This window comes from Patagioenas fasciata, chromosome 5, assembly GCF_037038585.1.
Source record: "Patagioenas fasciata isolate bPatFas1 chromosome 5, bPatFas1.hap1, whole genome shotgun sequence".
Lineage (NCBI taxonomy): Eukaryota > Metazoa > Chordata > Aves > Columbiformes > Columbidae > Patagioenas > Patagioenas fasciata.
In genome coordinates this window covers 4,943,367-4,970,755 of record NC_092524.1, presented here as the reverse complement: position 1 = coordinate 4,970,755, position 27,389 = coordinate 4,943,367, and the positions used below count along the sequence as shown (strand labels likewise).

General features: G+C 41.5%; 1 protein-coding gene and 1 long non-coding RNA gene across 5 annotated transcripts in view; one reads left to right on the top strand and one right to left on the bottom strand.

Annotated features, from left to right (window-relative positions):
* ANO5 (anoctamin 5) overlaps positions 1-1,712 on the bottom strand; it is a 55,635-nt gene extending 53,923 nt beyond the window's left edge. For 2 of the 3 annotated variants that reach the window (XM_071808820.1, XM_065838451.2), the window contains exon 1: positions 1,508-1,712. In XM_071808820.1, coding sequence (XP_071664921.1) covers positions 1,508-1,568 — 61 coding nt within the window. In that variant the 5' untranslated portion in view covers positions 1,569-1,712. The remainder of the gene's footprint in view (positions 1-1,507) is intronic. The other variant, XM_065838452.2, reaches the window with a different exon arrangement.
* LOC139828064 (uncharacterized) lies at positions 1,462-27,389 on the top strand. Of its 2 annotated transcripts, none has more exons than XR_011739244.1 (5): positions 1,462-1,642; positions 4,082-4,227; positions 4,620-4,729; positions 6,590-6,739; positions 27,204-27,389. It is a non-coding gene; the product is annotated as an uncharacterized lncRNA (long non-coding RNA). The 2 variants fall into 2 exon arrangements; XR_011739243.1 differs by lacking the exon at positions 1,462-1,642 and adding an exon at positions 2,090-2,218.

Sequence of the window (27,389 nt, the reverse complement as noted above, 5' to 3'; positions counted from 1 at the left end):
CCTCAAATCTCCTTATATTTCATGTGTATGAGTAGAAAAAAATCCATGACATGACCAGGGGAAAACTGAATGCTGCAGAATTAACTTTGCAACATCATTCCTTAAATGGTGACTGTGTATTTTGCAAATATTTTGTAGTCTCAAGCTACTCGAGACGAACAACCCCCGTCTAGAACGGCAGCTCAGCCCTGAGCCCTTTTCCCCGCTCCGAGGCAGCGGGACGGGGGATGACTCAGGCCTCCCCATGCGATTTGGGAAACGCATTTTTGGCCAAGAGCCTGCACCACCCATCTGCTCGGGTTCCTGGCCAGCCTGCCAGCTCCACCGGGCCTTCCCAGGGAGGGGACTGTCCGTCTGTCTGACACTTGCTGGTTCGCCACAGCCGGACACCGCTCCTCACCGGCACGGTAAACAACATCCTCTGGATCATTTCCACAGTCACTAGCTGCTGTCATACTTCTCTGAAACAAGACTCAAATGCTTTGAAAAAAGATCATGATTTTACACTAGTGCTGGAGGTGTTTGAAATGGCACTGTATGTTTTTTTCTAAAAGAGACCATGTAGTCAAACTGTGAGGGAAAATACACAACCCAGGCAGCCAACCTAGAAACTCTTAGTACTTCTTTTTTGCTTTACAATCTTTCTTTCTAGGACTGATGGCAAAGTGTGATTCCCATAAGGAAATTTCTCTAAGTCAGTCTTTTTCTTTCTTTTTTAATATATTTGAATCTTTCTGAAAAATACTATCTTACATCTAACTGTTGATTCCTGTTGCCAGGTGACGTACTGATAAATACGCACTCAGCACTTGCGTCATGTTATTTTATGAAATCATATCATTACCGCATTTATTACAAATAATTACATTACATACTGACATGAAGTGGAAAATGTAACCTGGTTATTGCAAAAAAATAAGCAAGGCCACAACACAAACCCTACTGGAGCCTCTGGGATGGGGTGAGAATACAGAGGGGCTGCCCCCACCTTCCAAATGAACCTGAACCTTCTTGGAACGACCGTCTCAGCTTCTGGAAGACACCAGCACATCTCAGCCTGAATTTGGCTGCTGCTTGTGAAAAGCTAAAAGTTTGCTGTTAGGCAAAAGCAATGTTTGTATTGGAAGTGTGTTTAAAAATAGAAATTAAGGGTTATGTCTAGTTTTGGTTCTGAGCAGCGTCCGGATACAGGAGCTATTCTTTTTTTCCCCCCAAGGTTTATTTAGGGTTAATAAAGCCCTAACAGGGTTAAAAAAACCCCTAATTAAACTACACTCAGGCAAACGTGGTGGATTAAAGACACACTCAGGAAGCATCAGGGACCACCTGGGATCAACCCCATCTCCCAGGTGCCTTCCTGATAAGCCCCGGGGCGGAACCGGCCCTCCCCAAAACCACCTCCCAAATCCGCTGCACCCCCCCCAGCAGGAAGCTCCGGCCGTGCGCGGCCCCTCCGCACCGTGCACGGAAGCCAGAACAAAGCAACGATCCCCCCGCCGTCTCCTACCATCCGTAGACAGCGCCATCTCTATAAGGGTCTCGTCGCCTTTCTTCCCCAAGCGATTCATGGTGGCCGCCCTTTTTCTCTCCCTCCTCGCCGGCGGCGGGGGCGCGCTCCCGGGAGCGGATGGGATAAGAAGGGGTGAGTCAGGGGCTGAGCTGCCGCCCCATACATGCGCACTGCCCGCAGAGGCGGAGCACGGAGAAGGGGGAACCGGAGAAAGGAGGGGGAACCCGGGGCCGCCCTCGACCGGGCGCGGTGCCCGCCCGGGGCGGCCGCGCCCGTCGGCCGCCCCGGGCGGGCATCGCGCCCGATGGAGAGCCCTTTGTCTCCATTAAACCCTTCGCTTTTCCGCTACGTAGAGAGAAACGTGGGAATGCGAACCGGGAAAGCATCCAAAATGTGAATATTGATTAAATTTCGAGCGTTGGCACGCTCCTTTAGTAGCGCTTTGGAAAAGCAACTCCCTTGTACAGTTTGATTTCTTTGTTTGGATATAGCAGAGTTTGCCTTTTTTTTTTTTTTTTTTTTCTGTTTGCATCTCTTGTAAGTAGTTCTTGAGATGAGAGAGGAAAGAACATGGATTAAAGTAATACTCTTTTTGTGGGTCAGTGTCACAGAATCCCAGGGATTGGAAGGGACCTGGAAAGCTCATTCAGTCCAATCCCCTTGCCGGAGCAGGAACACCCAGCTGAGGTTCCACAGGAAGGTGTCCAGGTGGGTTTGAATGTCTGCAGAGAAGGAGACTCCACAACCCCCCTGGGCAGCCTGGGCCAGTGTTTGTCACACTGACTCAGAAGAAGTTTCTTCTCGTATTTAAGTGGAATCTCCTGTGTCCCAGTTTGTACCCATTACACCTTGTCCTATCATTGGTTGGCACTGAGAAGAGCCTGGCTCCATGACACTCAACCTTTACATATTGATAAACATTAGTGAGGTCACCCCTCAGTCTCCTCTCCTCCGAGCTCCAGAGCCCCAGCTCCCTCAGCCTTTCCTCATAAGGGAGATGCTCCACTCGTGTCTAAATCCTGCACAGCCCCCAGCTCAGTTACCCCTGGCCACTGTGTTGGTGGGGAAGATTCTGAATAGTAAAACTAAGGAAACTAGTGTATTAATTATACTGTGTTTGTATTAAAACAAACAAAGAACAAAAACAAACAAACATGAAAACAAACAAGCAAAACAAGCGATGCAAAAGTAAAAGAATTGCTCCTCACCAACTGGCTGATGCCCAGCAATGGCAGCCCCTGCCAACCTCCACCCCCCACCAGTTTGGTTTCTGAGCATGGTGTCTTATGGTATGGGATGTCCCTTTGATCAGTTGGGGGTCAGATGTGTCTCTTCCCATCTTCTTGTGCACACCTAGAAAACTCACTGCTGGGTGGTGTGAGGAGCAGAAAAGGCCTGGACGCTACGTTAACTCAAGCATCCCTGTGTTATCAGCACTGTTTTCATCACAAACTCCGTCACGTAGCCCCATACCAGCTACTATGAAGAAATTTAACTCTATCCCTGCTAAAACCAGTACAATCACTGATTACTGAGGATAAATTTGCTCTTTTGATCTTGCAGGGAGGTTAAGAACAGCAAGCAGTTGTCCTGCCTACAGGGCGAATGTAAGCTGTTGTCAGACAATAAAGGATAATACTGTTTGCTGTTCTGATTACAGAGTCAGAGCTAGCAAATGCATTGTTTTGGCTAGCAAGCCTGGGTTCTTTGTATGTAGTAGTTGAGAGAAAGACAAAAATAAGAATAGAGTCTGAGGAAGGAGAAATGAGGCCTGAAAAGGTGGCAGAAGAAACATAACTCTTTAATTCCAAGTGCTGGAAAAGAAACTCCATCTTGATCCCTCAGTCTGGATGGGTCTGGTCTCCCAGGAGCAGAGCCCGGCGGTGCTGGGGTGGACGGGAGGCTCCAGCCACGGCTGCTGTTCCTCCTCCTGGAGCTGGCGCCATTTTCGTGTCTCAAACCTCCTCTCCTCATCGCTTCCTTCAATAACCTGAGGTAGTTTCCAGCAGGCTGTTTGTTCAGTGCTTTTTTTTCCACACATTTTTTTGTTCATTAATATCATCTCAGGCCTTCTTTCAGATTAATTTTTTGTATATTCAGCTTTTACTGTCTCAGTGGCCATTTTGTGTACCAGACTGACAGGGAGTTTGTTACGTGGGCAACTGTAACGCAACAGCGGTTTCATGACAGGATTTCTTAATCATAGGGCTGATCAAGTGAGTCAGATAAGGTGCTGGGTTTGTGTCCAGGTCTATGTACAGCATTAGGCCTTTAGTTGTATTGTGCCACATTACTGCTTCGAGAAGTAAATTTTTAGTCAGGAGCAAGACCTAAAAATGTGTCTGGTTGCTTTCTAAAGTCTGAAATGTTGAGTTTAGTTTTTAATCTCACGATGCGGGGTGTCAGGAGCAACCAGGATGGGCATCAGCACACCAAAAGATGCCTTTAAACAACTTGTAACTGCACACAACGCACCCGGTCACGAGGTTCAGTTTAAAAACTGTGTTTTCTAGGCCTTTAATTTTCTTGCAGAATTATATATATATTACATAGATGCTTTTATGCCCACAGGAGATGCAATATTGGAGCCAGTATTCAACAGGAGCCAAGAACAGCAAGAATTGCAAGGACCATCGCTGGGTTTTGCCTTCTAATTACACGCTCAGCCTTCCCATCTCCACCCAGCACGTGTGGCGGTGAAGCCAACCATCCCTAAGGTGCCCAAGATGATTTTGCAGATCTCTGTCATTGTACAGGCTCGTGGTTTGTTGAGGCACTGGATTTGTGTAAATTACACCGTGGCCTGTATTAGGGATGGGGCAGAAGTTTGCTCTCCCAGGAGGAGCTGTCTATAGAAGGCCTTGTGCCCACGGCAGGCACAGGGAGGTCCATGCAATACCCAGCCTTGAGTTTTGTACATCCAGAGTTTAAGCAGCCATTTTCTGACTCTGTGGTTTCACAGTGTGCCTAAGTGATCCAGGACCACACTTCCTTCCAGAGGCATAGACTTTTTTTCCCCTCCCAGCTTATATTTTCATTGCTGATTGATCATAAGGCAATACAAAGAATCACATCAACCTGTTAAACTGACTGATCTTTTTTCCCCCAGGTTTTCAGTTCCATGACTCACTGCAACCAAGAGGCACCACCAAAACAAAGGAGGAAGTGGGGAACCACACAATGGCAGGACCATTTTATTCCTGAAATATCAATAACCAGGTATGTCATAGCTTTTCTGCTTCTGGTGGACTGGACTTCAAACACTGTTTCCAATAAAAAAATAAAAATACCTAGAAGGTTGTATGTGTAGGTAACAAACATAACCAGAAATTACAATCAGTTATCAGTTCAGCACCAATGCGTAATCCTTAACTGTGTGTCTTAAAGGAGAGCAGGTAGTTTGTAGGCCTTATAAGTCTTGTTTTACATTTTTCAGATGCGTGGAACTGATTTATTTTTTTTTTTTAAATGTATTATTTAAACACAGAAAATTGGTGGGGTTGGAGGGCCAGGGTTCAAAGATATCTCTGTGCCCACCATTGTCTCAGGTAGGTACCCCAGGGCCTGTTCAAAACCACTCTCAAGTTACAACCTGAGATCCCAGCTTTCTGATAGAGGATTGTCTAAACCTTGTGTCACCAAAGCAACTCTGAAAATATGACCCTGAGTTTTAAATCATGTGGAAAATGGAGATTTTGTGTCTATCAGTTAGATGCTTTGAAAAATTTCATTCTCTGTTATCTGTCCTCTGGGAAGGAATCTAGTGAATACAGCTTTTGCATTTACCACTTGGGCACCTACCTACAAGTTGTTGAGATGATGCTTTCAGGATTCCCTATGCTGTGCATGTCATGCATCCATATGGCACAGCCTTAGAAGGTGCAGCAACTTTCTGCTATTGAAGATAATGAGTATTGAGTACATTCCTCCTGTTTAAAAAAGTTGTATATATAGAGAGAGAGGTTTAGTAAGTTTCCAAGTCAGACTGTGAGCACAAGTTAGAAATAGACACAATAACAAAACCTGAATTTGAAACGGATACAGGGTATATTTCCTTCCCAGCCTCTTCAGCCTCCTTTTTCTCCTCTGATGGCTGAACAACCACACGGTTGGTCGCTTTGGTGTGAGATTTCAGCAGACAGGGGCTACATCCCAGAAACTAGCGTTGCTGCCTCTCACATCTTTGTTAACGTGCTTTTTCCAACCAGTTACAGGCCACTGAGGATTTCTGGTTGAAGAGCTAACCACTTTCTTTCCCTGTCTTTGAATTAGCCCTTTAGAATATAAGCAACAGTGTCATTCAGAAAGAAATTTCATCTTTTAGAGACGAGTAAAGCCAGATTCCAAACAGACTTAGAAAGGTAAAGTGGCATTCAGATGGAATTTAGGTGCCCAAATCTGGCCCAAATCTAGTTGTCGCATAACCTTGGAACTTCCACAGGCTTTTTTCTTTCTTAAATGCACCAAAAGGAAGCGCAGTTTCTGTATCCCAGGCAATAACTTAAGGTTTCGATATACGCCTGTAGTGTGGGGGATCACAGGGCAATTCAGTCTGGACTCCCTGAACTCCTGCATGTTACTCAGAGGCTGTTTGACATCTGACTCTTCCCCTCCCACTATACACAGTTCCTAGGGCTAAACCCAGCTGCTGGAACACCACTCCAGGGTCAGGCACTGAGAAATACAGCAACGCTTGCTGATGGGACCGGCATTTGGGTTTATATATCGAGACGGCTGATTCTGGTGTGTGCTGCTACACAGCCCTGAGGCCGCCAGGAAATAAAAAGCAAGTGCCATAAAGAGCTGCGGTGCAAGGCAGCAGAATGCAAACAGTTCTCAAAGGAAGTAAGAAATTTTACATAGCATGCAGAAGTTCATTATTAGTCACTGCGTTTTTTTCATACTCCATCACTTTTCAGTTAGTCAGCTGTTTGCAGTAAGCGGTGCAGGAATAACTCCCATAATGTCTAAACAAACAGATGACTTTACAAGCTATAATCTACCTCTTTTTTGGCTGGGCTTACTGTACATTTGCAACAGTGGAACTAAAATCAACTATTGTGTTTGCACTCTCTCCAGGGCAAGGAAACTGCGTGGGTGCGGTCACAGCTCAACCCAACCACGTCCTGCGGTGCTGGCTGATGGGGGAGGAAAACCTGACATGTGGACACCGGTTCTGGGGGCTCCACGTGAGCAACGGAGATTTTCAGAGAGCTCCTAGAGATCAAGGTAATTTCAACAGAAGCCTGTATCCTGTTTCAAGCACAAGCAGACATTGTAGTTCTGTAATCTTGTGGTTACACTCCCGTAAATGGATTGCTCAGTTTACAGCTGCCATGAAAGCTTTAGTAAAAAATAATCCGAAGAAGCCACAAAAAAAGACAGCAAGACAAAATTCCTTTGGTGTGTTTTGTGGAATAGAGAGAATTCATCTCTTTCTTGCTGGTAAATATATTCTTAAGAATACTTGAATATGTACAAAATCACTAACAATGTCTGAAGCATGATTTTTCACTTTCATCATGTCTCTGTGGGTAGAGTTACACTGATTTTGCTAAACTCCTCCTGAACGGCACGAGTGAAGATCAGTATTTAATTCCGATGGGTTGCGTACTGATAGATATGCTCACATAAAGGCTTAGTGAATGCGTTTGGGTTGGGATAAAACCACTTCATCAATTCTGGCACTTAAATGACAATGTTAAAATAAGAAGTTGCGTCATCTTAGTAAATTCCTGTGTGCTTCTAATGAAATCATCCGTTTTCCCTCTTGTCCTTTTATAGACAATTTAGTTTCTCAGGTTTTAGTGCCCTCTGGTGGTAATAGTATTTTTTCCTGTGAAACTAGATACGCTACCACCTCATGCTGCTTTTTTTTTCACCTAGATCTGTTGATCACCGCAGGGTGAAAAATGGATAAATAAAATCAAATTATATTCTCTTGTAAACACAGAGGATTGTGGAGTGGGTAAATGAGGCTGCTGTGTGAAAGCCAGAGCACTGAAATGATGCAGGGAGCTCCCATAGCTCTAGCAAAAATATTTAAAAAATTCAGTTCAGTGTGCATTAATCAGCTTAGACAGTAAAGCAGAACTGAGTGATAAAGGTACCATAAAAGTATGAGAGAACAAAAAATGCAGATATGTGTGAGATACAAATAACAGTGTGTATCTTCACAAACAAATTTGTGATAACCACGAATTTTTGTATACACCTTTTAATTACTTGTACTTCTCTCATATCTGCACGTGTTCAACTGTCCCTGATTACATATTTTATTTAAAAGTGTATAAAAACTATATCAAGAGATTAGCGTCCTTGTCAAAAATTCTAGAAAAAATGTAAGCCCTTCAAGGTATTCAAGCACAAGTTATTCTGTGTGAGATATTCAAGCACAACTTACTTATCTGGCAGGTTGCTGAGAATAATAGAAACAATAATACAAGTGATTGTCTCATCCTATGGGCAGTATTGAGTGACTGACTTTTTCTCTGCTGTTTATAACATTCTCCGTGAAGAATGATAGTAGTTATAATGTGAACTTTAGGAAAATGTTTCACACTTGCTGTTATAAATTATTGTTTATTGGGTAGATCTACCTTTAGTTTTCAAAGCTTCCCTTCATTGCAGCGCACACATAGAGCATTCTTATAAACAACTTCAAGGAAGCATCTTTCCATGTTGACTTCTCTGATATCAAACGTACAAGCTCCACCATCTCTTTTCAGCCCTTAGAATCACAGAACCATTTCAGTTGGAAGAGACCCTGAGGATCACCAAATCCAACCATAACCTAACTCTGGTGCTAAACCATGTCCCTGAGAACCTCGTCTAAACACCTTTTAAGCCTCTCTGGGGATGGTGACTCCACCACTGCCCTGAGCAGCCTGCTCCAATGCCCCACAACCCTTTCTGTGATGAAATTTTCCCTAATGCCCAATCTAAACCACCCTGGTGCAACTTGAGGCCATTTGCTCTTGCTCTATTACTTGCTACTTGGGAGTAGAGACCAACCCCATCCATGCTCCAACCTCCTTTCAGGTAGTTGTAGACAGCAATAAGCCTTGGGCAGGCTCTGCAGGCTTGCTCCAGTGCATTGGCTGAGGGTTTCCATCCTTCACAAGCTCGTGCATCTTCCTATTTTCTCCTCTTTTTATCGGCATTCCCGTTCTCCTCCTTCCCTGCAAAAGCAGAGAGAAGCTGCAAAGGCCTCACATCTTACAGACTGACCTAGGTGAAGGACTGCAGGAAATAAAACAATATGCAGTTTTCTATGGAGAGAGAAAAGACCAGACAGAAGGAGAAAAATTTAGAAACTAGAATTTATAGGAGCAAGCAAGATGAGAGGGTGCGTGTGGGGCTGTCTGCCCTTCAGGGGCATCACACAGGAAAGCTGTGTGATGGTCACAGGCAGAAAGGAAACTGTCTGAGGTGTTTCTGCAGTAACCAACCCTACCCAAGGACACACAGGTTTTCCCGAGTTTTGGGGGCTGTGCACCATCACAAAAGCCAGCTGCGTGCTTCAAGGTACTGTTTTCTGGAGATGTGGGTGTCTGTGCTGGCCTTTACCCTGATGGATGTAGTAACACTGGTATGTGCTGGAAATGAGCCTTCCTCATAGGAGGTAAATTAAATAGTGGTGACATCAGCCTTGGTCCAGTACTACTTGACATAATTTTGCTTTTAATTCTAATAAAACTGAGGTCTTGGTTGTCACAGCCCTTAGGTTTCCTTCTCGCTTTCACGGCTTTTCCACTCAACCACAGGAAATACAGTGTCCATGTGGTTTCCAGCCTATCCTCAGTCTCTAGTTGATCCCTATCCAAGATCCTGTCTGAATAATATAGCGTTTATCTCCCCACCCAGGGGAACCCTCGTGCAGAGTTGTCGGGGCTGCCCCAGCTGACCCATCCATCCCAGCACAGCCCAGGCCGGGCATACGGATGAGTTGTGAGAGCTCTGCAGACACGATGAGCATCCCGGAGCAGCAGGAGCCGGGAAATGCACGGGCACCCTCAGCCATATCAATCAGAATTGCAAGGATTGGGCAAAAAGCTAAGTGACAAATTTAAGCAGAAAAGATGTATCTAAAAATCAGTGCTTTAAGATAAGAAGTACAAACAGTAAGATGAAATAAATATAATCTAATAATTCACATATACATTCTAAACAGGAAAAAGCAAAGCCTGTGAGGAACAGAGTGAAAAAGAATAGAAGTAACAAATAAGAAAAATCAATATCAAATTAAAACGTTGATTAGTTTCAAGTATATTTACAATTTTAGGGGAATAGATAAAAGCCCTCAAATTGTAGGGTACTACTTTGTTTCAACTGGTTTCAAAGAGTCCTACCAGTGCCAACAATGTAATTGCGGTTTTTGCTGTTTACCTCTGGCTTCATGTAGGAAAGCCAAAGTGTAACACAAATAGGCCAACACATAATTCTGTCATTTCCGTAGAGCGAATCTGCCATTTGAACACTTTCTGGTGGTGTCTCTGAATGTTAATTCTCCTTTCCTGTCAAACCACTGAATTCGTAAGAGGAGCTATGCCATCTCTAATAAAAGTCAAATCTCTTTTCTTGAGATTGTTGCTATTGTCTATAATATTCTTCTTCTTATGAATTGTAAATTGTTTATCAGAAGACAAACTAGTTGTGCCTCCTAACTATGCCTCTGTGGATATCCATTCAAGTGCATAATACATGAGGAGGAGTCTTATTTGTCATTCCTTGTTTCCCTCATTTGCAAAGTTCTACCGTTTCACATTTCAGTTGAATTGTGAAAAAAGAGAAGAAAATACCGTGGTAGTTACCTATCCGGTAATTACTAATTGGATCATTTCTGAAGTCCACTGGTCTTACTGTATTAATTGTGAAGATTTTTCCTGGCTGTTGAATTATTTTCTTCTCCTGCTAATGAGCATACAATATATAGTTCTGGGTGATTCTCTTTAAGTTAAATCTTCAGGTAAGCCAGTGTGCTAAGACAACTGGTATTAACGTACCTGTCTAATGCTTGAAATTACTGAGCTTATCCTTATCATCAAACATAAAATATGAACACACAGGCAGTTGTTGATAGCCCTCTGTATTATAGAGGACAGAAACCAATATTTGAGTGATCTGATACGTAAACTCTGGTACTGTAAATACGTTCATAGGTCTGTTTTTGAAGAACTCCTGTTGTTTTTTTTTAAGCTCAACTGTTAAGTCTAGAAAAACTTTTCTTTTTCTTGGATTAAACTTGATCCTCAGTTTTGTCACAATTTTCAAGCACAATCATGGTCAGCCTATCAGAGTCATAGTCTGTGCTTCACAATTATAAATGGTGCATGAATCAAGAAATAAGCTAGTAACAAACACACAGCACTTTTTTGGCCTGGCTTTTAAAACCAGTCAATTGCACAAGGACTCAGTGATCATAATATTTCCCTTCATGTTCTTCCATGGGCTTCTGAAGAAGCTGCAGCATCAGGATTTGCATGTATGGTGGTCTGACTCTGAATCGCCTCACACCTCCACATCAGTTCTAATGGGAGCATTAGAGGTGTGGACGTGACTTTACGTAGGAGGAGTAACACTGGCTTTACTCATCCTTACATTAATTAAGACAAGTGATGCTACTTCTTTTTTCAATTCAAAGCAAGTCTTGAATGATATTACTACTATGAATACCAAGATGATTTACTCTTTGATTTCCAAATGATCTTTGGAGACAGAAGCAAAACCTCGTGCGATATCTGTAAGTAGCAACCTTCTTGGTCCATTTTTGCCCAGTGTTCTTCTAAAACTTGTCTGACTCAAGTGAATAGAGCAGGCTTTAGTTAATCTCTCTGTTAAAATTATTGAGGAAAAGTTCCATAAAAATTGGCCTTTCAGTAATAGGTCTGTGGCTTCTGATGTGATATAATTTTCCTGGGTCTCACATATTGAGAATTAAAATAGAATGACATTTTTTAAAACTGTCAGTTATCGCTGCTCTTATCAATCATTAGCCAATGAGGCACCATCTGTATCAGCTCACTTTGCCTTGGCCTGCTGCAGCTTTTTTCTTCATTTCCTTTGTACTTTCACCAAGTAGTGAAGTTATTAAGCTTCATCCCTCTGATTCTGTTGGTAAAATTGATATCCTCCCCACACATTTCCTGTCATGCTCAAATGGAAGCTGAAACGGGCAGAGCATTTCTTTTTACCTTGCACTTAAGAGCATCCACGCAATTTTAAAATAATATTTCTGTCTGCTTGTGGTTTAGTATCTCCATACCGCAGCTCTTAAGAAATGTTAATGGTCTAAGAATCCATCATTGGTTTTCCATCTGCATGCCCCAGAACTCATGTTTAAAATCTCTTCTGCTGTTGCAATGTTTTTTAACCAGACATCTGGTAATCTTTGTTCCGAATTTGTTTTCAAGATCATGCTTTGCTGCTAGGTTGGGGCTTCTTTTCTCTAATTCAGCACAATTGCATGTGTTGTCAGGGTCAACAGCAGTTGCAGCACTTGCTTTAATGAACCGTTATTAACAATGATCTTTTCAGCGCAGTTATCAGACAGCGGATAGTTGATTATTAGTATTCTTCTACGGTACATCTTCCTAACCATGCAAGAGAGCTTTTTCCTTCAAAGACCAGCAACTTTTATGCAATCCTGTCCTGAAATAAAGTCAGCATCCCATGCTGCTGCATGAGCTCTTATTTTATGTGTTGAGAAACCTGTTTTCTTTGTCTCCCCTAAGTCTTCACTATTTTTTTCTTGTTGGTGTCATTTGTTGTTTTTAGAGCTGGGACATAGAATGATGTGATTCTTTCTATTGCTTTTCTCTCATAAGAAACTCTCCACCACAGTATGTTCCCCACCATGATTTTGTGGTACATCGAGTGCATTCACCATGCCTGCAGAATAGTTCCCCTTGTCACTACTCATCACTTTTTTTTATCAAAACAGCCAGGTTTCAATGATAAAATTATTAAGAACAGGAACATTGCTCCGTGATTTTACACTATACACCTCAGAGCTGCTTAACCAGCAGATAAGAGGGATGTCAGGAAACAGAGTCCTGGGTGAACTGTAGAAAAATATGCCAGAGACTTTCCTTAGTTTTATTACACCTGTTGTGAACTTGGCCAAGTGAGCTTTGGCTTTGTGTAACAAATAATTTTCAGTCGTAGGTTTGAAGCTACTATCAGATTGCCAGTGAAATCAGTTGGTTCAGCGGGACGTAGACATATCTGAGCCAAATCCAAGCAAATGGCTTGGCTGGAGCCCCGTTTTGCTGTTTCAAAATGCAAAGTGAGCAGCAGGAGTCGCGAGGAGGTGGGGGATTCACAATTGCCTCAGTGTTACGGTCCATAATTGTGTGGTATTAGATTCCTGCCAGAGCAACTTGACCTTAGTTTAGTTTTTCTCTCCTACCTGAGTTTGTACCTTGACCTTTCCCACCACGTGGTGATTCCTATATGGGACAGGTATACTCAGTAGCTAAGGAACATGGGGCATATACGTCTAAAATACAGATTTAGGTGTTGAAAGTGTAGTTAGGTGAAGGAAAAGTAGCAGGTAAGACAAACCACAGACCAAGTATGGATCCAGAAGGTACTCTTTTTTAATGGAGACTTTCTATTTTTAATTGTTTTCTTAACATTTCAGAATGAAAACGTTTCCCTGTCTGTATGTAAGAAACATGACCTGAGGAAAACAAGTTCTCCCCTCTCTACTTTCTTTCACACTTCACAGCTCTTATTTTGTTCTTTTCCTATTATAGTCTCACACTTCTATACAGAGTGAAAATTATGTGTAATCTGAATAATTCATGCAGGTTTACTGCTGCTTTGTGTACAGTGTTTTATGTCAGTGATTCCCACACTCCTTTTTCTACCAAGGATTCCTCTGGCATGTAAGTAGACTTGCCAGAGCCTTTGCTTTCTCTACCTCTGTTCTCTCCTCTTGCCCCACTGGTACTGCCCAGCTCTTCCTACCCACCTGCCTATCTCTTCCCTTTCCACTTGATTCTGATATCCCCCTTTCTTCCATTCCCCCCTTAATCAGCTTTCCCTCAGGTTCATTAATTATTCTCTTCCTAGCCGGTTCAGAAAGTCTTTTTCTCTTCTCGGAGTTTTGATGCTTTTCCCTTAAGAAGGAAATGAGGATATGGCAAGAATACAGGATTTTTGCTGCTTCCACAGCTGGCCTTCTACTTTTTCTACACAGCCACATATTCTCCCTTTTCTTTCCTAGCAAAACTAGATTTCCTGCTGTCTGAAACAGAGATTGCTGGTTCAGGGGACAGGTGCTGTCACAGTGGTCTCCTAGTGACCAGCAGTTTACCCTTGGGGAGCAACAAGTATTTTATGTCACCTTTGAATGCATCCCTGTCTGTTTATCTGCAAGTATTTGACATTTAACATTGGAATATATAAAATTTTTTGGCATCAGACTGTGGGCTGTTGCTGATACTGTCATCCTTTGTTGCCAGCGGAGTCCCTTTGGAAGCATTATGATATCCTTCACCGTGAATAAATATTTATCTATTTGAATCTAATGGTGGTGTAATTCTATGGACCTAATCCTGAAATGTTTAGTTTGTCCATTTTCAGGCAAAATTTGCACTGAAGTTAATGGTTCGAGATTTTTTTGTTACTGCTATAATGTCATTTATTGAGAAAGAGAAAAAAGCTTGTCAGAAGCATTCATTTTTAGATGGCAATGTATCTCTTTCTTAGATGAGGAGAACCAACCGGAAAACAAATATAATTCAGAAGATGTTTTGGCATTACGGGCATTACACAGCAAATGGAATTGCTTTTATGTAAGAGTATGATATGACAAGTTAGAAATCATTTTCATTTCTTTTAAATTGGCATCTTGCATTCCCAGAGGCTTCGTCTCAGGTTTAAAGAGAACGAAGAAGAATACTGTCCCCAGAAAAAGCTATTTTATGTAATTTCTTTCTTCTTTGCTTGCAATCAATCATTCTTTCAGTGAGGCTGATCTTACGTGCTGCTCCGTGGTTGCAGGATACTTCTTGCTGCACAGTACCCATGGGTGTAGCTCACCATAATACGATCATCCAGTTTGCTGTGGCTAAGTTCTTGAACATGGTGTTTTGACATGGTTTAATGTGAAGAAGTGTGCTCTTCCTTTCCTTCATTTTTAAATGCTTTTCAGGAAGAATTCGTGCCTGGTCTCTGGCTTTCACAGCGTGTAGCAGCGTGTAAGGAATGGAATTACACTCAATACTCGCGGAGCTCACTGGAATTGCTCCTCCTGTAAGCAGACTAGTTAGGAACATGTACAAAGCTCTTACTTGGGGAACACCCAGCAATAATTTTTCCATCTATTTTAGCCACCATTTAGAGATTCATAGTCAGTGATGTTTTTGGTCTCCAACCTGGAACAACAGACGTATCATTCAAACTGAGAGTCCCACGTTGATTTTCAAGAGCTAATGTTAATCACTTGAAAGTGACGCATTTACTAAGAAGTTTACTAGTCTTGAGTCTCTTTTTGTTCTATAAAGATTTCTCTCATTCTGGGTAAAACAAGAGGAAATTACCACAAGGTAATTGTGTAGTTTAATTACAAGAATATTAACCTGGCAAAGGAGAAATGCCAGATCACCAGAAATGGTGAGTTAGAGCTATTGCTTGTGAATATTTCCTACCCCATGGAATCACTTGCTATTCCAACTGCTTTGTTCTGCAGACTTGTTGACAACAGAGTCAAGGTTAAGGACACTGACTGTAATCCACCAGTTTGGGCATTCAACTGGCACGTTGTGAAACCAACTGTGTGTTCCAGCCTCATAGGCATAAAGCTTTCTGTTAGAAAGGCAGGAGTGAATTATGAATGACTCAAACACAGTACAGAAAATTACATTAGCATATGTAACACAGAGAGGGTTAAGTATAATTACAGTAGCTGTATAGATGGGTAGAAAACCAGCGGCACAAATGCTGCTCCTGCTGAGTAACCTTGGTGTGCTTGGAGAAACAGATTCCAGGCTTCCTTTGGTTTGTATAATCTGAATATTTGCCTGGCAGACGTTTTTTGCCAAAGCCCAGCATGTGTAGCACAGATGTGGGGTTAACGGTCGATTCATATTAAACCTCAGATTAACTCCAGGATTAGACAATTCAGATCTGATACGCCCACAAATGCTCACAGACTGAATAAAAACTCTTTGCTTCCTTCACAAGGTAATTTTTCAGGCTCTCAGTGGCTACAGGTTGGAATTGTAGGTATGCTCAACCAAGCTGCCACAACTGTGTATTTGCTGGGAGATTAGGGAAAATCAATCTGTGAGGCAAGGGGATTTTTGGAACCATGGTAGAAAGGCATCTTAGTGCAGTTCTCAGTCTAGAATATGTAGAGCTGCTGCCCATCCAGCAGAGACTTCATCTGAAATTGAAACACCTCAGACTTTTGGAGGCATTTTTTAAGGACATATTTTAAATCTTAAGAAAAAAAAATCTTCAGCTTAGTTGAAGTTCCAGATAAGTTGATTTCAACCATCTCTGGGTACATTAAATCCCTCCACTACCTACTGTTTCTTGATGGAACGGGAATATTCACCAACCCTTTCTTAGGAAGTGAAAGCCATTTACGCTACAACTTTAGACTACTGACTACACCTAAAAGGAAGGACTTAATGGCTTATAATAATTAACAAATGGTGCTGGTGATGTAATCATGTAAAATTGATTCTGCTTGTCTGAAAGTTCTTCTTATCAGCATATTAGAGGAAACTGTTGTCTTTGTGCATAGTTCTATAAATGTTCTAGTGTCTGGGTAAATTCATTAAACTTACAGTCTTTCCTGTCTCCAGTTTCTTGGACTCTGTTTTTCTCATAATCCCTCAGAAAAAATAGTTCCAGTCTTATCAGTGTTTAACCTTGTGCTTTGTTACTTATTAGACAGACTTGTGGTTTATATTTTAATACCAAAGATACCTCTTCATGACCCTAACTCATGCTGTGTTTGTATTTGCCAGAGCACTTCTATTGTGTCAACATCCTGCTTAAATTATACAAGAATGTTTCACAGTTTCTTTATGCTGGAAGAAAGAGATTAATGAGCTTTAAGATGATAGAAATCTTCTTCTCCCATGTTTTCTTCTCTCCCCACTTCTCAGCCTCTGTAATACATTGGGGGATTCTGTGAATATCAAGTGTAGAAGCTGTAGGGTTCAGCCCTAGTGCTCCCTCCCTACAGAAATCCAGCTCTATATAGTAAGTAATCGTGCTGAAATTTATTACTTATGCTGTAGTGCTATCACGGCCCTGGTCAGACTCCGTTGTGTATACAGTTCATATAGCTACTATTCATTCTATAAATTAATCTGCTATATTCCTTTAACAATGGAAACTAAATGCATCCTGCTAAAACCAAATCAATGTCATCCATATCAGTCACCACGGGTCCCTTGATCTCTTCCTAGCAAGGATTTTGTTATTCAGACATTCCCCACAAGCTGTCAAGTGGTCCAACTCAATAACAACTAATAAAGCAAGCACCCCTTAAAAATTTCTCTGGGGAATCTGTTTAAATTGAACAGGGAGTAATAAATCTTGTAGTGTCAATAGTGGTGAAAATGTTAATCTGGGAAGATGGCTGCTGCTTGAATTCGCCCTGTTGCTCACAGCCCGCAGCACCAGTTTCAAATCTGTGGCAAATCTGAGACGGGCTGTGTAACAAAAAGAGCGTTCTGGTGATCTAGTTGCTTCTTCAACCTTTTAAACCTCAGCAGCCGATTTTAGCGATGCCTTCAAAGGAAAATTAGATGACAGGGATGAATGTGCTGACGAGACTTTTTCAGATGGTTGGCTGATATGGTCCCGAGCACATAACAAAGATGTGTCCATCTGCCAAACATAGCATGAGTCTGATATTCTATACCACACAAAGCCAGTTTAACACTAGGATCAACAACATCATTTTCTTAACTATACAGACTGGGTAGAAAACGGATTTTATGGTGTAAATTTAGTCTATTAAGGGCATTTCTGTGAATAAATTGTACTAGATGTTCTTTTCATCGTTTTTAGCACAGATTTCTTTCACAGATGTCATTTTTGGGCATTAGACAATTTTTTCTCTTTTTCCTCCTGCTGTTGTGCAAGGCGAACTGCACGTACTGACATTAAACAGTTTAGGAAATTTGTTCTTTTTATAATAAGTGAAAGCAATCCTGCCAGAACGCAAACCTTCCAGTGACTTAAATGTCTATTTTATGGTGTTATTTCTTAGGTACTTGGTATCATCCTAAGGAAACTAATAATTAAGGGACTATTTCCAAAGTTCTAATGACATACTCCATATAATCATGCTTTTATTTTTTTTAAATATTTATATCTGCAGTGGAAACAAAATGGCAACTTTAAGCATGACTAGTAAAATATGTTTTTTCAGTGTAACTTGCTGACATGAGATGACAAGTGTTAAAGATTTCTGATTATGAGATGTTCATTTCTGGTACAGTTCAGGACCTACATGGCTACTTTGAGATTCTCATTCATGTTTTTAAAAACTATTTTATTCATTCCATCATTCTACGTTTAGGATATTTTCACTTTCTTAGCTGCTTAATCCACTTCAGGATTTGTTTGAACTCTTTGTGGGTGGTATAGGAAAGTATTTAATTTACATAGTAGGCAGGCAAGGAGACCTGATCATCTTTATCCATCAGCTTTAACAATCAAGAACCAGCTCTGCACCCAGAGCAACACAGACCTGCCCTCTGTGTTGTACAGGAGCTGGACTTGCCTGCCATGTCCAGGTCCCTTTATAAATGCAGAAAATAAGAGAAAAGTTGGGAGGAACGTTGAAGCAGGAGCACCCAGAAGACACAAGATAAACTTGCTGGGACCCTGAGGGGATCAGCAGCCCTACCTGACCCTGCCCAGCTTGGCCATGGGCCCCGCTGAGATGGGCTTGACGGATGTCCCAGCCTGGGTGATGGAGAGGGTAGAAGGACAATGAAGGTGGTGAGGTGTCTGGAGCACAAGTCTGTTGAAGGAACTGGGACTGTTCAGCCTGGGGAACAGGAGCTGAGGGGAGACCTTCTTGCTCTCTGCAACTGCCTGAAAGGAGGTTGTGGTGAGGTTGAGGTCAGTCTCTTCTCCTAAGTAACATGTGATAGGATGAGAGGAAATGGCTTGAAGTTTCACCAGGAGAGGCTTAGATTGGATATTAGGGAAAATTTCTTCACAGAAAGGATTGTGAAGCACCAGAACAAGCTGCCCAGGGAAGTGGTGGAGTCACCATCCCTGGAGGGGTTTAAAAGATGCGTAGATGAGGTTCTTAGGGACATGGTTTAGTGCTAGAGTTGGGTTATAGTTGGGCTCAGTGATCCTGAGGGTCTCTTCCAACCAAAATGATTCTCTGTTTCTATGTCCAAGCCCGGGGCATAGATAATCCTCACGGATTATCAGTCCTGGTCAGCGTGGGCACCTGTTGTCATGCACACGGTACCGGGCAAGCAATTTCGGTGGGTGGCTCTGGAAATCGCAGGGCACGCGCAGACATAGGAAATCGTGCATCTAAAAAGTGAAAATATATGTATTTCAAAATACACATAAATTTCAAGATTCACATAGATAAAGTTAAAACTAGTTTTACCCTAGTTAAAAGCTCAAACTAACCACGGCAGTTTAAAGTTAAAACTCTTTTCCCTGCTCGTCCCTACGCAGCCCCGCGGAGCGCTGGCCGCAGTTGTGGCGCGGAACCGGCAGGGGGCGCTGTGAGCTCGCACCAGGAGGGTCAAGGCGGGCGGGGGGGGATTGAACATCAACCCCACTTTGGGAAAGGGTGGAGGGAGAGCCAATTTTAATATTATTTGTTAAAATACTTCACATAAGGCTGACGCTTTCAGGGTAAAACTAAACAGTCCCTTTGGTATTTGTTAAAGACCCGAGGTGGCTCAAGGATGCTGAACAATTCTGATTCCAGTTCTGATCTTGACACATTTCTCAGACTGAGAAGAGAAATGGTTAGAAAGAGTGAACACTGACCATCATACACAGAGCGGGTTCTGTTTCCAGAAGAGGCCACAGAAAGTGTCGGAGCCGTGTGCAGCTGCTTGGTGGGCTTGTTTAGTTATATTTGTGTCGGAGAATCCCAGAGCCTCAGTCGTGCCGTGAGGCCGCCTTCTGATCGGTCTTGTGTAATAAAAATACGCAGAAGAACAAGGAGGTCTCTGCTGCAGAGAGCTCACAAGTGACTGTGATCATCTGTGTGCCAAGCGGGCTGCGTCCCTGGGTGGTGACCATTGTTTTGAGAGAAGGACATTGCGGTCACTGTCCCGGCTGCTCTGCAATTCTGTTTGTCTATAGGTGGCATTGACAGCATATTGCTTCAGCACAATGCTGCTCCGAGGTGTTAAGTTGTGATTTACCTACTAGTGATGTATGTCAGTTGAGATGTACAGGTTCTTTTCTGGTTTATTGAATTTTTTCTTGATGGGAGTCACAGGGCTTGAAACTTCAAACTTCTTCTGTTTAAGTAAATGTGAAAATAAGTAAAACACACTAAGGCTTCCTTTTCAAATACTTTATGACCATCTGCAGTAATGCAGTGCTGGAGGAAGGTCTCCACATCATTGGTTCCAGATTTCTGCTATCATGAGCAGGTTTATTTTATCATCTGTTTTACAAAGTGGTACTGATTGTTGCAAGCTGGCTGTCATCTTCTTTTTCACATGTAGCAAAAGCAGAAAGAGGGATAAAAGATTTATAGAGCACTATTCTTGGCAAGGAAATTCTATATATAGCAAAGGAGAGTGTCGGGTTTCTGCTCAATTTTTTCCCGTGTTGTGACTTTTAAATGAAATCGACGTTGGTTGGGATTGCTATTCATGACAGGCTTTGTAGTGCAATGCACACAGACTGCTCACAGAAATGTCACCAATAATAAAGTACCAGCAAAACCTTGTGAGAAAGAATGTCCTGATTTTCTGGTAGCATGATGCTACGGAGGATTTCCTATCTGTCCCTTACTATGAAATGCTCAGTTTGAGATCATCATCAATTCCTGTTCCCCCAACCTCCAGCCTTTCCTCTGATCAGAAATAAAAATGCTGTGTGCTTGCTTACTCCAAGTGATTTTCTACAACTGAAATAATTTGAAGTGACCCCTTGATCTCCTAATATAGACCATGGCAAAGAATCAGGCTTAGTTGTCCTTCTGCCATTGTACATTGAGGCAGGAAAAACAATAAGACAAATATTTACTTTTAGTTGGGGGAATCTTACATCTGTGCACAGACTGTTGCCCATACTTGATTATTTTTTAGACAACTATTTGCCCTCTCTTTTAATCCTACCTGAGCATTTCCCACATAGCAAAATATTTCAATGCTAACGATGCACATAGTTTTCTCTCATAGTCTCTGCAGCAGAGTTTGCTCAAAGTTTTGTTGGTTCATTTTTGAGAAATCCTGCTGTGCATTTCAAAGAGGTGTTTCCAATCTTCCTCAGGCTGTTTCATCAGCAGCTTGAAATACAGCAACAGAAAAATTACAGGCTCTGATCAGACAAAGCAAGCACGGAGAGCACTGTAGTGTCAGAAAGGGCACAAACATCGCAAAATTCCAATGGCAGAGCAGCTCATTGATTTAAAATATACTATTGACAACCATTCTTTTCACACCTGCTCTCAGGAGTATTCTTCAATAACATTTATGTACAGGTTTAAGATCCCTTAGTGTGTATTTTCAAGGCTGTAATGCTTGGAGTGCTCCTATTGAGTTTGCAAACGTTGTGTCCTAAGTTTCTGTTTTCCAAATTCAAGTATGAATACTGGTGTTAGTTTATCACAGTGTATGTGCTATATGAAATGGGAAAAGGTTATTGTCAACCGGTTAGATGAGTGCAATTATTTTATACAAGTTATCATACTGCCTAGAAACAAAATGTGAATTCATAGAACCAGATGGGTTTCTGTGAGATGCAGTATCATTGTCTTGAGTAGATCCTTAGCGATCTGCTAGATCCTTAAATGTTGTTGTGCTTTCGGGGATTTTTTTTTCAGAATAACAGGTTGTTATAGGCTTGGCACAGATGGAAATGCCCAAGTCTCTGAAATGACCCTTTCAAGTTACAGGCTTTAGAGGGAGAGGAACATTAATATAATTGGGCCCCTATTGTGCGAAGCACTGTACAAAAATGAATAGAAAGGAAAGTCTGTGCTCAAGTAAGTAATCATCTCCAAAACTCAGCAGATTGCTGTATGTTAGAAAATATCTTGAGAGATTTTTCATATATATTTAGCGGATGGAAAATCCTCTTGAGAAATTAAGGCAAAGAAGATATATCTGGTTGCAAGGAAAAAGCAAAATTGAAAGGCAAGTCCCCCAAACGCATCTCTGTGTTCAGGCTGAGGAAGCAACGAGTTGGACCATTTATCCTGCAGCGTGGCCACGAAGGAAACAGAGGTTTGGGTGCATGGGTGCCCTTGCAGCCCCTTCTCTGGCAGAAGGGGACAGCAGCTTCTGTGCTAAGGTTTTGTCAGATGACCTAGAATAGCTCTGTAGAAAGACACTTTAAACTGCCTTTCTCTTTCCCAGCTAGCAGGAGGTGCAAACACATGTTTTGCCACCATCTTCCTTTTCTGGCAATCCCTTCCCGTGGAAATAACTGCTTCAAATACTTGCCCCCATTCTAAATATAAACATTTTCATAATAAGCGTTTGTGTTTTCTGATTTGGATTTGATGCCCTTTGGGAAATCTGCTACGAACTGCCCACAGCTATGGAAGCGATCTTGCTCTAATTGCAAAATGGATAAACTTACCTTTGACCAACTCCAAGATGAAATAATTTCTGATTTGGATGAAAAAATAGACTCTGTAGAAAGTATACATAGTCTCTTTATTTGCTTGAATATCCGTAGAAAAATGGTTGCCATTTGCAATAATTCTCTTCCTTAAAAGATAAAAACCTTAATTCACATTGGCTGTGTGCATGAGAATTGGGGAATCATGGTGTTGAGTCACTTATATTTTTAGAAGATTTAAATTTGCCAGTGCCTACCTCACTTTCAAAAAGGGAATTTAGGTTCCTAAGTCATCAATGTGCTTATTAAAATTTTACTATAAATGGCTTTTCCAAGCGCTCAGTGGCTTTCGAGTGCGAGCGTCCCTACCTTACAACCATCTTTCTGAAAAACATAGAAGAAAGTAAAGTGGACCACCTGCTTATCCTTTCCTCCAGGAAGTTCAGCTGAATTCTTTTTGATTAGATTTGATTTGATTTTAGCCTTTAAAAAATTTGCAGCATAATCGGCTAAGCATCACCCGGAAGCATTTTGTACAATCAAACCTTCGCTGCTTGTCAAGGTATTTTCTAATGTAGATTTATGGCTGTCCTGAAAACCATTCTAGAAATATTCTGGACGAATACGTCCTTTTACTTCTAAAAAAGTATGCCCTATTAATAAGACAAAGGCTTCTCAGTCTATTTAAAGTCAGAAGAAGGAGACAGTAAGTCATGTTCTCAGATGTGGCATCAGTTTGTCACTACTGTTCCCCATTATACTGAACGGGGAAAAATACTTGGTTGTGACAACCTGCAATTAGAGATTGCTGTTTGCTTCTTGTCGCAGGCGGTGGTGATTTACAGGGCTAAAAAAATAATATCTTTATTATGTTTTGTTCTATAGAATAACCTGGCCTCTGCTCTTCTTCAGGCAACACAGAACTGAGACACACAGGGCAAATGCTCAAGGGGATTTCTGTTGCTGCAGTACTAACCTGCATCGTTCCGAACTTTTCATACCCAGAGGCCTAGATGAGTTCACAACCCAGAGATAAGTTTATAAATTCCGTAATCTGATACTTGGATCTAATATTTGCTCAAAAAAAAAACCAGTTATACAAGTCAGTGGGCAAAAATGGCAAAACATGTCAGTGCCTTCAGGGAGCTCCCTGTTTCTCAGGTCCCTCCTCAGCTTTCCTCTGCTCTTAAGAAACAAATATTCATTTCCTCAAGGACTTTAATTTATTTTGCTTTTATCCCGGGTGAATTCTGAGAATCTATCTCCAACTAATGACAAATATTTTAAATTTTTCTGTGCAAAAAAGAAGAGCTTCACAAGGAAATATTGAGGCCCATTTGTCTTGTGGTTTCCAGTGGGATACTGGCTTGCTGGAAGGGTTGATAGGTCCAAGTGATGAAGCTTTTTAATCTGGATTGTCCAGTACCCAAATAAATATTCTAATGACTTTATGGAGAGTTCCTCTCCTCTCTTTCGTTGGGTTGAGCATGCTCAGAACGTATTGTTTAAGTCCTATTGGTGAGAAAAGAAGAGGAACATCTGTGTTTTCACGGTGGTTTTTAAGCATAAAATTTGATATAGTCAAGTAATTTGTTTTTTCTTACTGTGATTGTTTTTACTCACTGGTAGTTCGTAGCGTTAGTTTGATGTTATTTAAGTCTGAACTACATCTGAGTTACACCAGCTAAGGATTTGGCTCAGGAACATCAAATAGATTTGCACATCTTAATCCACTAAGTATAACTTAAGTTCCATAACATTAACATAACCACACTCCGTGCCTGACATTTCTTCCTTATATTCTGAGAACCAGATTTCACTGTTGGTGACTTCTCATTTCTTTGTAGATAAAGTGGAAAATCTGGATCAGATTGGTACCCTATCTTCATTTTTTGGGGATCTGAGATCCAGAATCAAATTCAAGTGCTGAAATTTTAAAATAATGGCCTTAATTTTACATTAAATTCATTGAAAAGAAAGGACTATCCATGAGATATTGCTGTATCTTGCTACAGTGGATATGTTTTCTGTGCTGTCTCCGGTGATTCCTGTGAAATGCTATTAACAGCAAGAGATTACTCTGTGAAGTTTATGATGGTAGTATTGCTGATACAAGCAGATACTTTCTATTACATTAATGTTCCATTTAAATAACAGATTGCCAGCCACAAACTTTATACATCTTATTCCCCATAAGGGCAATATATGGGTCTCTGAGTATGGTTTTGTAGATTCGTTTAGTCCCTAATGCACTTTTAATGGAAGATTTTTTTCAGCATCTCTTTGTAAGGCTTGTGGTGCAACGACTTTTCATAGTGCTTCATAGAAGAGGTATTTATAATTTTCAAAATAGTTATGAAAGTCAGATATTAGGTTTACTGAAGCATACCGCACGACAGGGAAAAAAAGAAGGAAAAATTAAAGTGAATTAGGTCAGGAAACCTTGCATATAATCCAATACAGCCTCATGACATTTCATCCTGCTCTTTTTGCGGAAATATATGAGCTAAGTTGATGAGCTGTTTCTGCTGGAGAGCACAGATGCAGAACTAGTCAAATATCCTTCCAACCACGCATCTCATCAAAACCCATTTGACAAAATACCTAATCAAGGCCACTGATTTTTCACAGTTCCAGAAGAATGGAAGTAAATGTGGGGAGAAATCAGTTCTCCCATACACTAATGTTGATAGGGTGCAGAAAACATTTGTATGCCCGCTTGTGTTGGGCTAACCAGTGTGAAGACCTACGGCTTGTGTTACAAATCCATGGTTCTTTTCTGGTTTAGGAAACATGAGGGAGGTGGTGGTCACGGGGAAATTCATCCGAGCAGAGCAGTCAAGGAGAAGGGAGGCAACGTGAGGGATTTGCATCTGACTTTGGGAATCTAAACCAAACCAGACAGCTGTTAAACTGAGCGCTAAGGGCTCGATCTTTAAATGCAGACTGTAGGTAGAGTGGCTTGGAATATTAGACCAGATCATGAGCCACCATAAGTTTAACTGGAAAAAAATGGTGCTAATGGTTCTCTAGGACTTTATTAGAAAACCTCTTCAAATATAGCGTTTTAATATAATTAATTTATTAGATGCCATTTGTTGGTAGCAGATGGAAGCTGCCTGTTTCTCATCAGTTTAACTTGTGCTGGTGAACTAGGAGAATGCAGTATAGGAGTGAAATATTGTTTAGGAATATATGAGTTGAAACAGTCTCTGTATTATCAAGCCACCAGAACAAAAATTGGAAAGAAATGACAAATATTAATGGGATACAATATTTAAATGTTTATTAATCATCATGTTGCAGGGCATAGTCACCCTGAGCTTAAGCCAGAATTTTCTTATTGAGCCTTAGTTAGAATTTCTTGTACCTCTTCCATTCTGTTCAGTGTGAGATAACTCACAGTGACCACTGCATACACAGGGCATAAAACTACATAACTGTTGGTTTGGTTCAGTAAATAATATATTTTCCTCTCTGGCAGCAAATGCTTCCAGAGCATATGGAGCGAAATGGCAAAAAAAGACAAGTGGAAAAAAATTTAGCCAAAAATCTGTAGCAAGTATCAGTTCTTCCCTTTCTATGAGATAAATTTATCATGGAAAATTCTCATGTCTCTTTTTGTAGACCATGAGACAGCAGGTAGGTATTATTAAGATGAAATGTTTAATAGCTTCTTCCTCTATTAAGATCCTTCATAACCATCTCCAGTAGATGACAGTGCCTAATGACTATCGTTCCCAGTGGAGTTTTGAACCAAGAATTTACTTAATATATTAACCAGTGAACCCACACTTCAGATCATACTTGCTTTGCTGAACCACACTTAGTTAGTAAGAAACCTAAAAGGTTGTACTGCTCATGACATTTTTATTATGTATTTTCCCTTTTTCAGTTCTCTCTTTTTCTTGTGAGCTTAAATATGCTGTGAACTCGCGCTTTTCCCCTGTGTGTCAGGATCTGGATACTGGTCCTTTCACTGCTGCTGGATTTCAGAGTGTAGCTGCAACTGTTTATACTTCAGTATGTTTCTTTTCCCTCTTCTGCCGGAGTTCAGATTTGCTCGGCCTTGTCCAGATACCGAGCTGAAGTGACAATGAATTCACAACTTGGGTTTGACGGGCTTCACATTGAAGATCCAGTAATTAGATAATCCTGTGATTAAACCTCCAAAGGGATTCCACCTAGTTGAGTGCCTTATGAACTGGAAAGATTGGACAAACTGCAGTAGGAGATGTCATTTTCCTTCAGAAGGAAGACAGTCTCACCCTACCCTTCCCTTTATACGCAGCAGCCTCTAATTGCAAAATAATGATGCTCACCTTTCTTTCTTGTCTAACAGAGTTGAGACCCACATACCCCATTTTCTTGCCCGGTTTAGGTGTCTGTGGTTAATGGGGTATATACATGGGCAGTGCTCTTCAGCCATCCTCTTGAATCTGCATTATTGTGCAGAAATGAACTCAAGATTCACTGGGCCAGTAAGATAATGTCAGTACAAACGTATGTTCATGGGTAGGGCACTTGGATATCTTGAATTCTGCTCCAAGGATTCATATTTTATTCAATGCTGTTTCATCATCTCCCCTTTCAACTATGTTTTAAAAGGAAAAGAATAGTCCCTGCTTAGCTATATCAAAGACAGGTCACAGACCCCTTCTTTCAGGAAAGGGCTAAAAGCTGTGGATCTGCAGTACATAAAAGCATTTTCCTGCAAAATGTGAAGCACACAGTAGGTCAGGGTCACATTTCAAACCCATCTTTGTGCTTAGTGTTTCCTAAAACAGCTGCTTTCAAAAAGTGCCTCCTCCCTGCCTTCCCCCACGGCACAGAGTAAATTCTTGAAATACATTTCTCAGGAGTGTGAGGAGGCCCAAGGAAAGATCTTTGACTCTACCTTTCCCTTTTTCCTCTGCCTTTCTCCCAGGTAACCATGTGAAAAATGTACACTAGGGATAATCATCTGGAGAACGAAGGTGTGTGGAGGACCCAAAGCTCCAGAGCGCCTCATCCTTGTGGCAGCAGTTGGCTGAGGATGGTCGGTCTGTCCTGCCCTTCTCCAGCCTGCCTGGCCCTGCACTGGCTGCACCGCCACTGGCAGATCTCCACTGAC